This window comes from Kryptolebias marmoratus, linkage group LG21 (genome assembly GCF_001649575.2).
Source record: "Kryptolebias marmoratus isolate JLee-2015 linkage group LG21, ASM164957v2, whole genome shotgun sequence".
In the NCBI taxonomy this organism is placed as follows: domain Eukaryota; kingdom Metazoa; phylum Chordata; class Actinopteri; order Cyprinodontiformes; family Rivulidae; genus Kryptolebias; species Kryptolebias marmoratus.
In genome coordinates, this window is record NC_051450.1 from 12,927,182 (window position 1) to 12,943,149 (window position 15,968).

The following is a 15,968-nucleotide window of genomic DNA, read 5'->3' on the forward strand; positions in this document are numbered from 1 at the left end:
GCACAGAGTTAGGTTTTCTTCACGTATCTGACCCAACATGGCTGCCTGTTTTTGTTCTGGTGTTCACGAAGTTGTTCAAGCACATTTTAGCCTGTAATTTCTGCTTTTATGTTAAAAAAGATGTATATCTATAAGTTATCTTTGTTTAAAAAAAGCAGATTCGAGTGTTAGCTTATCTGTATCAGCTATATTAACAAACACATACAAAACATGAAAACACATAGCTAACATGGGTTAACTAAAGACAGCATGTTAGCAAAAACAGCTAATAAAGATTGGCTAACATAAAAAACAGCTTACAAGCATTAGCTATAAATAGCATATGTTAGCTAATATAGCTAATAACAATTAGTGAACATAAAGAACACATAGCTTACAAGCGTTAGCTACAGATAGCATACATTAGCAAATATAGCTAACAAGGATGCTATCTATGGCTAACACTTGTTAGCCATAGAAAGCTAACATAGCTGTTAATTAAACATAAAAAACATATAGCTAACAAGTGTTAGCTATAGATAGCAGACATTAGCAAATACAGCTAATAAGGATTAGCTAACATAAAAACATATAACTAGCAAGTGTTAGCCATAGATAGTTTATGTTAGCTACTTTAGGTAATAACAATTAGTGAACATAAGAAACACAGCTACTGATAGCACACAGTAACAAATACAGCTAATAAGGATTAGCTAACATAAAGAACATACAGCTAACATTTGTTAGCTATACTCATTCTGTCACTCTTTTTTTTCCACCTGAACATCTTTTCTGAGATTCTACGCTTAACGTATTCCCCCATATTTGTTAAGGCACACAGATTTCAATCTAATGCAGGTCATTCATGTGACTGACGCGTCCACACGATGAGCGCTTTGTTTACATTGAGTGCGTACCTGCATTTCAGAATTGCCTATCAACACATCCTGAAAACTACTGAAGTGAACTCTTTCAGACTGCACCATTTGATAAAGATCCGGATCCCCTGTTTATGTTTGAAATGAGTTTTAAAGCTGCAACGGACAAGAATATTGAAATATGTTTTTACATTGTAGCCTAATATAATTTTACATATAACCAGAAATCTGCACATGGCTGATAATTCATAAAAAAAACTATATTTAGAGAAACAGTTTACTGCATAGCCTGTGTTTGAATCATGCTTTGTGAGCCTTTTATACTTTGAATGCAAAAAATAATATTTTCTAGCTGTCATCTAAATGCAGTTAATTCCATATGTACTTAAGGAATGGTATAAAGTGGCAGGGCGATAAAATATTGAGCACAACTAGCTCTGTCAATCATTAATGACCTGGTCCACGTCGTCCTCGGGACAGGAGGAGATCAAAATGAGATTCAGGCTGTGCAGACAAACAGCCAGAACTCAAACATTACCATACTGATGAAAGTCCACAGAGCATCAAGGGCTGCTGCTCACACACACACACACACACATACACACACACACACACGCACTCCTGCAGCTCCCTCCTGCCTCTTTCATGTTTCTTTCTAAAAGCCTCCCTTTATTGTTCCCTCTCATTCCTTCCCTATCTCTGCTCCCTGGGCTTTCACCGGGCCGAGGTGCCGTGAGCCGGTGGAGGAGTGTGGCAGACATTCCCCACGCCTGACTCATTGTTGTGGAGCGCCGGCCCATGCCATGCCCAACGCTATCTCCCCTGTCTGGGTAACGTCAGCGGGGGATAAGAGCTGAACCCAGACGGTCACGGCGTCCAGAGCCTGGAGGACGAGAACCACGACCTGCGAACGCCTCCCCCCTCACCTGTGGAAATGTTCTACTTGTGTTTACATCTCAACCGTACCCTGGTGACGACTCCAATTTAAATCAGTGAGCAAACGGGATGACATCTTCAAAAAAAAAAAAAAAAAAAGAGAAAGAAACTCTTCTGATCACTCCACCCATCCCGTCTCTTCTTATTTTGAAAAAAAACTAAACAAAACAAATGATCATCTGGCCCTCAGCTCTTCCTCAGAACCTTGGATATCAAAAACAGACCAGTTTCTTCGTTTTTTTTCCTTCTTTGCACACAAAAGATGAAAAGACGCAGAGGATAAAATAATAATAAAAAAAAAAGGAAAAGAGAACAACAAAAGGTAAATGCATGCAGCCTCACCCTTTGCGGAAGAATCTTGTCTGCCATTTTCCTTCTCTTAGCACTAGAGACAGGGAGAGAAGGACAGAGAGGAAGAGGAAAAAGAGAGCATGTTACTATGGTGACTGATAGCGTAGCACCCAGGCCATCTGCTAAAATGCTGGGCCATATCCAGCACCCCAGCATCCCAGCTGTGTGTGTGTGTGTGTGCTCTGAAATGCAGCGGTCCACCTGGAGAGCGAGAAAACACATCACACACACACACACCTCCTGACATGGACTCACACACACACTAAATCACCAATGCTGCGGGTTAACAGGGTGTGTCCAAAAAAGCTTTTCAGGAATCCTCAATGAGGACGTGTGTGTGTATATGTGTGTGTGTGTGTGTGTGTGTGTGTGCTCTCATTTGATTCATGAATCCCAAAGCGTGTCTTTTTTTTCCTGTTTTTGCTCTCAATGTTTCACCCTTACTGTCAAAGGACGGTGGAAATCTCTGCAAGTTCGTTCTCTACGGCAGGTTGGATTTTATTTTATTTTTCCTGAAACCTTTAACTGACGTCTGCGGGCGCGACTCGTGTCGGGCCCGTGCAAGTTGTCATTAGACAGAACCGCTCTGTTTAGTGTATTAAGGTTCTGTCATGATTTAAAAAAGAAGTGCATCTTCTTAACAAAAAACGAAGAAGCAAAGTGAGGAAAAACTGAATAAGTATCAGGGAGTTTTTGCAGTTTGATGCAATGAAGCTCTCCAGGGCGGAAAGACAACAGCAATAACACGAGATTTCAGGAACCATCTGACGTAAACATGTTTCTGGAGCGGTTCTGATGCTTTCTGTCAGATTAAACACACCTTCCTGCTCGCCTCGGGTAAAGCTGGAACTGGGAAAAGACCCTGGCTGTAAAAAAAAAAAAAGATTAAAATGTGACCAGGTTTATGTTGATCTGAATCCCTTTTAGTTCCTCTAAGTCACGTAGGATAAAGTCGTTTCTTCTATCTTTTATTTTGCTGTTTGTTCTTTCAAAAACAATGGATCCGCTTCAGCACAGTCGCTCTATTTTCACCACTTTCTTTTCTCGCTTTTTTAGCTCCAGCTCTGCTGCTTTTAACGTTCAGCTGGGAACAGCTCGGTTTCGGCTTCTTCAGCAGCTTTCGGCAAAGTCGCTCAGAGCTCCGCGAATCTCACGGGGAAAAAAAAGTTTCTTCTGTGTTTTATTTTTTATTAAACACGTGTAAACATTTGTTTAAACAAATTGTGCCGTCGACCTTCCTGCAAAAGTAATCAAACAACTTCTTCTTTAACTCCACCTGCTTCGAAGCAACATTTTTCGCTCCGTAACTTCCTATTTTGCTTTTTAGGGATGAAAATTCGTATTTGACTTTTATGGTAATCAGTGTTTTAGATCAGCCGGGATACAAAAACAGGCTGCTATACTGCAAATAAAACAGAATCGTGTAAACCAGGAGCTTGAATGACCCTCTGAGGCTGGAACTCTAAAACATGTTCGTAGTCACAGATCACTTTATGTGAAGCAGTCATTTCCATCAGCATGCCAAGTACTAAAACAAGCCCTCTGGAAGGAGAGCTGAAAGCTTCTGTAGTGCATTAAAAAGGAAAAAAAAATAACATTTTGCTATTTCACACCGTCTGAGTACTTATTTAAGACTGGATCCTGCTTCTCTAGCTGCACAAAACTCCTCCCATCATGCCATGCTCCAGCCCAAAGCATGCACCGCTACGTTTTAAGGCATCTGGGCCGAGCGTAGGCCCAGACAGCTCATTCAGGAGAGGGGTGAGGGGTGAGGGGGTGGGGGTGGGTTGCTGGGCTCAGGTGAAAAGGCTAAAATAGGCCAGAGTCATCAAACGAACGAAAAGGGACATGCAGCAGAATAGAGTCCTACTTTGATCCGAGCGTGGGATCTGATTGGGGCTCTCTCATGTCCATCTGCCTCGCCGGCATCTCATTGGCTCCGGGGAATCCGACCGGCTTCCTAAGAATCGGCGAGGGTTCGAAGGTTGGTCCGATTAGAGTTGTGGCGAGAAACACACTCTCAGTGGCGGCAGTTAGGATGTCAGAGGGGAAACACCTGCTGGTTCAGGCTGTTTGGACCTCTATGTGTGTGTGTGTGTGTGTGAAGTTCAAGGGGCTGTTAGTAAGGTGCACACTCTACGACTCAGACAAGGCCAGGCACTGTGATGGGTGTGTGGCTGAGTCCATGCTCGTGCTGCAGGGGAGGACCCCGGGACGGGAGGCGTCCTGCTCCTCCGAGGGACGCGTTCATTCAACAAGGGTTTTTTTTTTTGTTTCTCAGTGAACCCAAACAATCATGCTTCACACACAGACGCAGACAACACACAGATAAAGGACAGACTGCGAGCACGGAGAGGAGCGTTGTCGAGCTGAATTTACCTCTGATTCAGCTCAGATTTGGAGCAGATGACACGAAACAACACAACTGTGAGTAAAAACAACACACCTCCTGTCTGAAGACGCTAACAGTTTTAGCCCCAATAACCAGTTTCATCTTTTATTCTGTGTCTGAGAGCACTTCTGAGTGGCTCGAGTCCCGACAAAGTCCAAATAAATAACCCCTAAAACCCTGTTACTTTGTTTGTAACCCCCTGAGTTTCGATATTCCACAGAGATTTCCAAGGAAGAAAATAAAAACGCTGCTTCTCCATCTCAGACTTCTCCGCTCCCTGCTGCATTCGCTGTCTCTAAGGAGCGTGGGGAAGCCTGAAACCTTTTCACTCTTCCTCGCAAATTCACATCAAAAGTTAAATATTTTAGTTCTGCTCAGGGAGAAATAAACTAATAACGCTCTCTTTGCCTGGTGTTATTTTTTAAAGAAATTCAGATGAGTTATTGCTGTTTCTGCCAAGCCAAAAGTTGGAATCGTTGATTTTCCGTTAGTCACTGAACGCACCATAAACAGATTAAACGTCAGTCAATAAGTTTGTTGTTTTGGGGCCGGTTTAAAATACGACCTGGGGGAAAGATTAGGCCTGAACTGCTGCTGGGGAGAGAAAGGAGCGATAATTAAGATTTTAGTAAAACTTCTGCTCAGGTCGAAGCTCAGCCTCCTGTCTGTTAGCCCAGGGGGAGCGACACAAAAGCTTTTTAATCACCCAAAACCTAAAAAGCTGCGCAACACTGTTTTTGCCCGTGCGCGTGTTTGTGTGTCTGTCTGTTAGCAAAATATCTCAGGGACCCCTGGGTGGATTTTAGTGAAACTCCCAGGAAGTAATGACTGGAGGGACGTCTACAACTCATTAGCTACGGAAGTCGTCCTAATTCAAGGTGGCCGCCGCAGCTAATTGATCTTAGCAAACACAGAAATGGCTGTCGCTCAGTCAGTTTTGCAGATATTGAGCTGAACGTTGGTGTGTCAGCAGCTGAGAGTCATCTTTAACACATACTCTGAGCGTTAACAGGTTGTAGATTACTTTCATTTTTAAAGATTCGACCAAAGCAAAGAAAGATGGTCACAGGCTAAAACTCTGGCATGAAAGGCGGCGGGTGATATGCATTATTCCCGTTCAATACAACCCACCTCGTTACTCCTCGCCACTCTCTAAATCCAGTACAGACAGTTAGATGTTTCTCCACAAAGCGAATAAGAGAAAATAAATGATCACTTTCTAGGACACCGGGTTAGGTATTTACGCCACACAGCAAACGGGAGTGGAAGGCTATTTTCAGCGGCGGTAGTTCTGCGCGGCGCCGCTTGGACCCGAAGGGCCCGGTGACATTGCGAACACAGGTGGTCCGCCCTGAGGCGGCGGCGGTGTTGGGGTCTGAGCTGGGCGGAGGATCTGAAGCATCAACCTGTCCTTGCAAGGAGACAAACGGGACAAAGTCGCCTGGACGGGTCACCCCGGATCATCGATCGGAGGCGCCGCAGCCAGACGGAGCCGCCCTGAGGGGTTGAGCCCCCCCGACATTTCCTCTGAACTGTTGGACAAGCCTGTTTAATCGGGGAGTGGATCAATCGTGCCGCAGATAGTGAGGGAATGAAACAGAGAGGTCTACTGAGTGTGCATATCGACCGCCTCTCTAATGAGCACACCTGACACACACTTGTCTTGCTGCAGACATCCAGCGACTCTGAATGTGTGTGTGTGTGTGTGTGTGGTAGACGAGCAGCTTAAACCAGTGCGACACAAGCTGGAGCGCGAGCGCCCGCAGGCAGACGCGTGCAACGGCGCCGAGCTTTGCGCCGGCCGGAACTTGAAGACTCCCGTGCGTGGCGGCGGCGATCGGGCGGGCGAGCGAGGCGGCACTGAGAGGTGGGAGAGAGGAGACGCACGAGTGTGAAAGAGTGGAAACAAAGACGGAAATGGAAGCTGCGGAGAGACACACAAAATGCCGAGCACGCAGCCGCTGCCTTTGGGTCTAACCAGCAAGGAAAATTCAGAAAACAGCAGCAGCTTCAGAGGAGTGATTCGTTTCTTCACAGCTGCTGTTTGTGGTTCAGAATCAGGTCAGAATCTTATATTACCCGAGACTAACAGCTTTATTTGACTGATTTATAACAACACTTGACTAAAGCTGTAAACTGATCCAAAACGGTTGTTCCTGGAAGGATTTTGGGTTTGTAGCCACATCTGATTCAAAGACTCACCTGAACTGTAAATGAGACCTAAACTGTAGAGTAACTCTGTCAAATCAAAGTCTTGCTAAATGTTAAGGCTGGCAGAGTGATGGCCAGGGTCAGTAAATCTCCCCCCCCCCCCCAGCTAATAATGCTAATAACTGGTGCGTTAGTTGATTTTTCTTCTTTTGGCTACTGCTTAAAGAACGGTTCATCATATTAAAGTGATAGTTCAGATCTTTTGAAGAAGAGTTCTGTGGAATAATTACAAACAATTAACGTCTTAGCTCTTTAAATGACTTCAGTTTGGAGAAATGTTTAAAATATGAACCCTTACACCTTCATCAATTACAGGCCTATTTACCTGGGATTTTTTTGGATTATTTCCAAGCACGCATGCAGCTAGTTGTAGCACTCCGGCACAGAATGGGACACTTTCTGCAGGAAGATGCAAAACAGAGGGAGGTGCAAGAGTGTCTCACTCGGCTACGACTCTTGGAGACTAGTCGGCAACTCAAAATCGTGAGAAAACCAGTTTTGGAAAGGGCCAGCCTACTCCTGCGTTCAGGGCACGCATCTTACCTGCCTTAAAACTTTGTATCCACCTTGGCACAACCCCCACGTTTATGATTTACACGTTTTAAATGAAGACAGGCAGATTTGGACCAGGTTTTTTTTAATAATTATTACTTATCACTGGTCCGGTTTTTGGACCTTTTCTCTCATAGGAAGAGCTCTGCAGCTGAGTCGCCCACGACTCTTTTTGAGAGAAAATTTGTTGCATAGGTTGTTTGAACGTGTTCAAAATTCAAGCGACAAACCTGTGAGACTCAATCTTAGACGATGAGACTCCGAACGTTTAAGGAGAGTCCCTCAGAAATGTCGTTCACCGACGAGTCAGAGACTAGATGGGGACTTAGGATGACCTGGTGTGAAATGTTGTTTTAAAAGTTTAAGCTCTGCTTGAACGAGCTGTCAGCTCGCCAATCTGGTAAAAAACTGAAAACCATTTCTCCGAACTGAGCTCATCCAGAGAGCTATCTGCAACAGGTAAGATATTGCCTGTTCCTTTGAGCTCTCCTGTGTTTAAAGTGCAACCACAGCCGTGTCGACTGGAAGCTCTCATTTCCCACAAACATAAAGACAGCCCTGCATGCAGGTCATGCTGTGTTGTGTTCGGCGGCGGCGGCGATGGCGACGGGTCGGATCCGGACTTACTTCCGGGCTCGGTTCTGGACGGCCTGCTGCTGCTGTTGCTGCTGCTGCTGCTGTTGCTGCTGCTGCTGCTGGACCTGCTGGGACGGGGCGGGCCTCTTCCGGCTGGGCTCCATCACCGGGGAGGGCAGGCCGGGCCGCACCGCCGGGCTGCCTCCGTACGGCGGGCCGGGGGGGCCCATGGGAGCGCCCTGGTGGGGCATCCTCGCACCAGAAGGCATGCCAGGACGCTGGAGGGGTGGAGCAGAAAGAATGCAGGAGGGTGGGGGTTATATGTGGAGAAAATATTCTTTTATTTTAATGATAATTATTGCTGTTGAGCACAAACAAAAAGCAATCACAGACGTCTTAATTTGTATCTTGTTCTCTAAATGAAACACCTTTTCACAGACAGGATGTGAACTCCCTTCCAAGCACGTTCCTCACAAAGCAGACAGTGTCAAAGCCCAGTCCTAAACCCACTTCCTGACATGGGGGGCGCTCACCTGTTCTTGTCACTCCCACAGAAACAGCTGCCTCCCGCCTTTGTTCATTGTCTGAAACTAAGCACCACTCGTGTAGATAAAAGAAAAAAACCCATGAATCTTTCCAGACTGTTGAGGAGAACCAATCCAAGTTATGCCTTGTTTAGAAAATACATTTTAATGATTGATTTTCCCTAAAAAACTAATCTCCCTGCACAGAAACGAAAGCTCTAAATGGAAAAACAGGAAAGACGAAAAGTAAAGGACCGAAAACTTTCTAAACGGTCAGGTTTTTGTATTTTTTTGCCACCTCCGAGGCGCGTTTTCTGCACATGCAAACTCATCCGAAGTGATCTTTAGACTGTCCACAAACGCACTGCAAACAAAACAAAAAACAAACAAGACGCAAAACTGTGGCTAAATGCAGCGAATGCGTGTGTTCATGGGAATACTCAGTCACTGAAAACAGACCCGACAGGCATGGAGCGGGCTGATGTAATGTGCGCCCTTTGTAAAAAGCAGATATGTCGTGATAAGCAACCTGAGCAGACGCTGCTGTCACTCCGGAGGGGAGTTTGTTTCGCCGCTTGGGGAGGAAGGGGATGGGGAGGGGAGGGGGACGCAGCAACTGAGAGGGGGTCTCCGAACAGGAGGGGATAAAACAACATATGGTCCGACCCCGCACCCTCTTCAGTTTACTGCCCGCTCCTCTAACGGGCGCGGGGCCGGACTCTCAGCAGACGGACCGTCGTCTGGGGAGCCCCGGCACAAACGCGCCGCGATCCAGGTCTATAATCTGACCCGCTGAGCCGACTCCGGCGCTCTGCCAGCCGGCCGGGCAGCTATCGATTCTGCCATGTGGGCGGCTATTTGAGAAGAGCGCTGGCATCTCAGTCGGGCTGGGGGTGGGGGCAGGGTGGGGGATTTAAAAAGGCCAAACTTAACCCTCTCGCAGGATCAACTTTCTGTATTGTTACACAGAACCGTGGCTACGACATGAGGCTCCTGCACTGGGATATGTCTGGTTTCAGAACTTAAATTCTTAGATTTTTAAACAGTGCAGGTAAAGAAAATGGATGGTTGGATGGAAGAAAGAACTCATTACTTTCTGAAACAGATAAGGTGGAAGATGGCTGCTTCTTAACTCAACATTAATGTTTTCTCATTAACCTCTGGAGTTACACAACACGAATATAGTTAAACAAAATGGAACCAAATGAAAAGAGAATTGGACAGAAACAGGGCCGACTGCTTTGCAAGGTCTGTGAATTATTGTGGACTAACCAAGGTAACCAGCCCACTGTGTTTTGAAAGTCAAGTGTTGGATTTCTCTTTTTTTTTTAACTCTCTGCTCTAGACTAAATTTCTTCACTGTTCAGCAGCTATTCAAACGCCCATGCCTTCAGAACCTGAACTATCTGCGCGTTAAAAACACAAACCTGGGTGAAGTCTTCCCTTCGAGGCGGGAACGACGACCCCGATCGTTCAAGAAAAGTGACGTTTTTGTTCGCTTTTGCGCAAAATGTGCAGGACAGAGCTTCAGTGTGTGTTTTTTTTTGTTTTTTGGCTTATCTGGGTTTTCTCACAGAGCGAGCTGGAAGGATTTTCCTTCAACCTGAACCTCTCTGACCTCCAACTCATCCGCGAGCCAGAGGCAGCTGGGAGGTACGCGAGATAATGAGGGAGACCTCAGCCTACCCGTCAACCGCGGCTGCAACTCGCTGCATTTTATTTAGATTTGATTTCTGCATCAAAAAGCCTCGCCACCCCCCCACGCCTTGATTTGCCCATGAAAAGAAAGACAACGTCACCGCTCGCCACGAGCTGACAATCGGAGCCAGATCAGCCACCTTTTAGTGTAAATATTTCTCCGCTTTGCAGCTCAAACGCCGAGAGGGGGAACCTGCCGCAACTATTACAACAAGACTTTTCCGTCTTTACATGTGGAGAAAGGAGGACGAAGGGTGTGGCAGGCATGGGAGAAAATAAGCAGAGGGAAATATTTGGCTTAGAGCAGCCAGAGACTCATCAAGGTTAATTGGTCTGTTGAGAGGACAGACTCATCTGGCTCATCAATCACCTGCGCCGTTCTTTTCGAAACTGTGACCGCCAGCGCCAAACCCCCCCCTTATTTTAATGACCCGTTCCTGCCGGAGACACGACCACCTCATCTGCTTTATAAATCTATATACCTGGAATCAAGTTCTCTGTCTGACTCAAACTTGTCTTGTGGAGGTTTTTTTGATCCGCTCGAGTTCAGACGACGCAGCGGACAAATCACGAACAAATGTAGATCTGTGTTTGAGAACACAGCCAGGTTTTAATTGACTTCTTGACCCATCAGTTCTTAAAATGCTGAAATGTTTGGATAATAAAACAACTTGTCAACACTGAGCCGTTTTCCTCGTGTCCAACAAAAACGCTGCACTACACACGGACCTGGGTGATCGTGTAGCTGCCTTTCTGTCAGCAAAATATCTCATGAAACGCTGCCGATCTGAACTAAACTCACAGAAAGTAATCTTAGATGTCCGTCTGCAACCGTTAACTTTTGGGGTCGATCCGATTTAAAATGGCTGCTGCAGGTTTTTGACAAAAACGGCTATAATTCAGTCCGTTTCGCAGCTACTGAGCTCAGATTTGGCGTGGCAGTAGCTGAGAGTCGTCCCCGACAGGTAGTCCGAGCTCCACTTGCTCACACGAGATCTTTATGTGGTCAGGCTAAGTTGAAGTAAAAAAAACAATTTACATTTGTGTTTCAGAAAAACCTTTAAACCATCCAGCTGAGAATCCAAATGCAATCAGGAGATAAACCTGCATCCCTCTGTGTGGTAATTATATGATCGAGGGGCTCTAATTATTCCTATTTATTAAATTTAAAGTAATTTACCGTAATCATTGCGTTATTTCTGTCTGACATCGTTTTATCTAATTACCATGGCAGCTTAAAGAATTATAATGTATTAAATACGTCTCTCTTATCTGTTTTTCCATATCTTCTGGTCACCTTTTTCTTGACAACCATGAAAAGAATAAATTATTAAAGCTGAAACAGTTTGTTAAATAATTACTCATCAGTTCAATGAATGGTGGAGATTTTCCAGAGCTGATCATTTTGGGGCATTTTAGGCAAAAATGGTTTAATAAAGTGAAAGAAATAGTTACAGAAGGTTTGTTGTGTCTGTTTAATGTCATATTAAACTGAGTGTGTGAAAAAGGTGCTTTTTTGGAACTTTAGTTGAAAATATCATCTTGACCTTAGTTGACATTGTAGTTATTGTTGAATAAATGCAAAAGAACAACGGACATTTGGTAATAATTTTAAAAACTGCTGGTTGTATGTCATAATTTTACAGCATATGCCTAAGAAAAGGGTATTTTGTCTGCACTAAATGATGAAATTAGACCTTGAAAACAAGCCTGGATGTTGCAAACAACGAGGCGAATGTGCTGAAGTTCGGAGAGGAAACTCGTAGGTTTTCAGCCTCCTTCTGAAAACAAGCCCCTCTCCCGCTCCATGTGCAGCCGGCAGCCTTGTAGTAACAGTTGCCTGACCTCGGACCGTGAGCAACACTTGACATTTCATGCTAGCTTTCGGATGAATGGGCCGATTGTTCGGCGCGCTCTCCAGGACCCTTCCCTGCGTGCACGCGACGTGTGTCGGGTCCGAGTGCTTCCACGAGCCGAAAGCAGGACTCCTGGAAGGCTGCTCTGGAGGACCACCCCCTCCTCCACCCCTATGCCTCCTACTCCTCAGTCTGACTCCCAGTGAAGCAGCGCGCTCCTCGGCTAGCCGAAGAGGGAGCTGGCTGCTCCTCTTTTCTCCTTCGATTTCTACAATTATTCATGTGTAGAAATCCGGAGCTGCATCGTCCTCCCTCCCTCCCTGCTCGGCGCCATCCATTCATGCCGCTCCGCTTCTCCTTCTCTCAAGCCATCCTCCTGACGGATCCGAGGGGCTGGAAATAACCTTCACATGGCCAGTTGTTACCCAGCTATCTTTCACACACACAGGCTGCCGCCGCCGCCGCCTCATCCACGCAAACACACGCTCGCGCACACGGCTGCATGCCAGAGCTCAGCTCCCCTTCGCGGGGAATGACAGACAGCGCCACTCACCACTCCATGGACCAGGAACTCAAACAGTTTGCTCTTGGTGGCTTTCCTGGCTCCCCCCGCCGTCTCCTCCGTAGCCATTTGCTCCGTCCTGTCTCCCCTTCTCCTTCTTTTGTCTTTCCCTCTCCCTTCACCCAGCCTCCTGTTCCCCTCCCCTGCTCCACTTTCCTTCTCTTTGTGCTCTCCTTTTCAGCACTGCCTGTCCCTGACTCTCCTTCTCCCTCTTCCCTCCCTCGCTCTCTCTCGCTCGCTCTCCTTTTTTTTTTTTTTTTACAGCGTGCAGCAGCAGCAGCAGCTCTGCCGAGCCTCTCGCCGTGCGTCTGGCTCACTTTTTTTTAGTTGAGCTGCCTTTCAGGAGCCCGGCACGTCGGCTGGCTTGGGGGGTGGGGGGGACGTAGGGGAGCAGCCACGAGGGGGTCTGGCAAGGGGGTTTCAGCCAGCCCACCCAGCCGCTCCCCCACACAGCTGTTGCATTCCACTGGTAGATAAGGGCATGCGCTGCAGCGAGGTCTGATCTAAACAGGGAGCGGGGAGGTTAGAGTTCCCCCCCCAACAGAGGCCACGGTCAGCAGAGCTCAAGCTCTGGGCTCATTCTCAAAAAAGGACATTAGGGTCTTAAAGGGGCCACGCTGCATATCATTAAGCGCGTAAAAACCTGCCTCTCATGATGGACTCATGACGTGGAGGATCCATCTGAGAGGGGATTTTTATTATTTTTTTTTTTTTTGCAGTCTCACATTCGGAGAGCTATCGTGCCACTTCACAAGAAAAGATCACGTCAAGCGCACCTTCGTTTCCTGTCTTTTCTAAAATGGTAGATTACGAGCGTTTCCTCCGCTCGCCTCATTAGGGCTTTACCTTTCACCCAGAAGTGGAGGCCAACAAAACGGGCTGGCCACAGCCGAGCACCAAGGTGACTGAGTGCTGTGATTTCTTCCAGGCTGCTTTAGTTTTTTTTACATTCTTATCCATGTAATGCAGAAAAATGAAGCCTTTCCATAAAACACACACAGCCTGTCCTTTCAAGGACAGACGGACTAAAGAAAAGACAGCTGAATAATCTGTGATCTCTAAACCACGGTGTGACGTGTCGACACGCGCAGGTCGCTGCTCCGACCCATGCTACGCCACGCCGAAGATCAGGACCCTCCCGCAGGCGCTCTGGCCCCTTCGTTTTCTTCCAGCCGTCAGATCAGAGAAGTGAAATATTCATGAGGTTATCCGAATGACAAAGGAGGTGAAGTGGGCCACATTCAGAGGGAGGTGGGGGGGGAGCGGCTTTGTGGCGCATGATGGCCAAGTGTCACCGTTATTACTTCCTCTTCTTGCGGTTTTATTGGCGTGAGAATGATCAGAGAAGTCAGAGAGCTCTTCAAAATAAAAAAGGGGGTGTGAGATTATAAGAAAGAGCAGGTTTATCAATGAGGAAAAAGTCTCTGAACAGCTGGTTTAGCAGGTGTCTGTGACCTGCAGCTTAGAGGTCACATCATTACGTTTCAGAGCCAAGAAACAAACCTGTTTTATTCTTAAACCTAAAACTTAAAGTGTCAAAGTTATGCTAACTGACATAAAAGATAGAGAAGGAAAAATATTTAAAAAACCTGAACATTTATCCCTTAAATTTCCTTCAAAACTCCAAACAGAGGTAAAGCCAGGCCCTTGTTGCCTTAATAAGCTTGGTGGCGACACCTGCTGTTGAGATGAGTGAACTGCTGCTGTCCCTAAATCAGTTTGGATGGACTTAAAGTCACCATCTTTTCCAGCTCCTTAAAATCATTATTGCGCTCTAGGCTGTGAACAAATGAGTCCTGTTTAATGTTAAATGGACCTTGCGTCACATGTCACACGGTTCTTGGTTCAAACACGCGGATCCACAAGGAGTCCGTCTCTGCTCCCCGCAAGGTTGAAGGCTCAACGGGCCGAGCCCAACACCGCAGACCCAGAGGCTGGGCCGATCTTTCAGTCCTCCATGGGCATTTCACTGACAACAAAGAGATCCTTGCAGCTCGGGCGGTGCATAAACTGAACCCTGAGTATGGGAGTACCCCCCCTGCCGGACCCCCATCTCCTGCCTCACCAAAGCCAGTCAAGCTCACCAAATGGTGATGTCCCAGTGTGCTGCAGAGGGGGGCTCACAGGGGGGGGGGATAAAGAAGCTGCAGCGGGTATCACTGACGACCTATAGGGGGCGCAGACGCTCCTGGAGGTGAGAGTGGAAGGATTTTTTGCTTCCTGTGCATTGTTTAAAGATTTCGTTCACGCTTCACTTCCGTTTTATCCCACAAGAGGGGGCAAAACGCTCAACACACACCTTCCACAAACAGCACAGTGTGTTTTCTGAGCTTTAATAACACACCAAATAAAGACTTTTATGTAAACTTAAACCTTTATTTAGCTAATCTCAAGAAAAAGACCCCAAAAGGGAGGAGCTACTGCAGGGTTTCACCACAGAAATTTCAGAAATTATTTATTCTGAGATATAAGACCTCTAACCTAAAAACCCCTATTTATAATTTATAATCACAAACTGGTGATCAGGACAGTTTTATCTCAATGTGAATCAAATCAAAGAGCATATTTCACAAGCTGGTTGTCATGTCAACAATTAACGTGGCTCTAAGTGAAGTGTGTCGCACCTTATTGGGTTTTAATAAGCGCACACGGTGAACACTAATCGGGGATTTCCGTGCTGATTTCCAGTTGATGTTTGGGGTTCGGTTTAATCTGAGCATTTAATTTAATCCCCATAGAGCTAATCGCACTTAAAACGTCACATGACAGATGTTTCTTTGTTTCATTTGCTTCAGACGTTGACTAAAGATGAGAGAACATTGATAAGATGGATATCTTTTAAAATTATACAGCTTTAATGAGCAAATGTGGTCTAAATGAAAATGTAATTTAGATGCTTTTAATGTTTCAGATAAGAAGAAAACTCAGAACATTATATTGGGACTGACTGCATACATTAAGGTAGAGCTAAGAAATATTACTAAGTGCTTTATTGTTTATAAGAAAGTATTCGTCTTTAAAGTGTGAATCTTCTCTTTGTTAGTAATATAAAAAGCCTTCAGCTCGATTATGATCACTGGATCTCTCATGTTAGTGATTAACGTGATTAAAGTTACCAAATTCAATCAAAGATCCCAAAGGGCTCTCCAGTTACTGAACTTGGAGAGATAAACTCAAGACACCGTGATCCGTTCGATGACAGAAACAACAGCCGGACTCGCGGCGAGTTCGTTTGGCCTTCGAATCTGCAACGATCTGCTGAAAACCGAAAGAGGAAAGCAGAGAGAGAGAGACGACACACAAAAAGTCAGAGCTTGTAGCAGCGCTGACGGCGAACTCCCACTTCCCAGCGGCTACGTTTACATACCAGAAACTCTGAACCTGCCCTTGTCAACATTATTGTCACAGACAGATGGGGCGAACGAGGGTGGTGGTGGTGGTGGTGGTGGGGGG

At 46.1% G+C, this 15,968-nt stretch overlaps 1 protein-coding gene across 11 annotated transcripts in view; it reads right to left on the reverse strand.

Moving 5' to 3' along the window:
• Window positions 1–15,968, reverse strand: part of smarcd3b (SWI/SNF related, matrix associated, actin dependent regulator of chromatin, subfamily d, member 3b) — a 32,158-nt gene that overhangs the window by 10,283 nt on the left and 5,907 nt on the right. For 2 of the 11 annotated variants that reach the window (XM_017406706.3, XM_017406704.3), the window contains exons 1-4: window positions 12,507–12,786; window positions 7,927–8,153; window positions 4,015–4,104; window positions 2,136–2,178 (exon numbers count right to left, since the gene is read on the reverse strand). In XM_017406706.3, the coding sequence (XP_017262195.1) occupies window positions 2,136–2,178; window positions 4,015–4,104; window positions 7,927–8,153; window positions 12,507–12,584 (438 nt within the window). In that variant the 5' untranslated portion in view covers window positions 12,585–12,786. Of the gene's footprint in view, window positions 1–2,135; window positions 2,179–4,014; window positions 4,105–7,926; window positions 8,154–12,506; window positions 12,787–15,968 lie in introns of those variants that run through there. The other 9 variants (XM_017406707.3, XM_017406705.3, XM_017406710.3 and 6 more) reach the window with 6 other exon arrangements.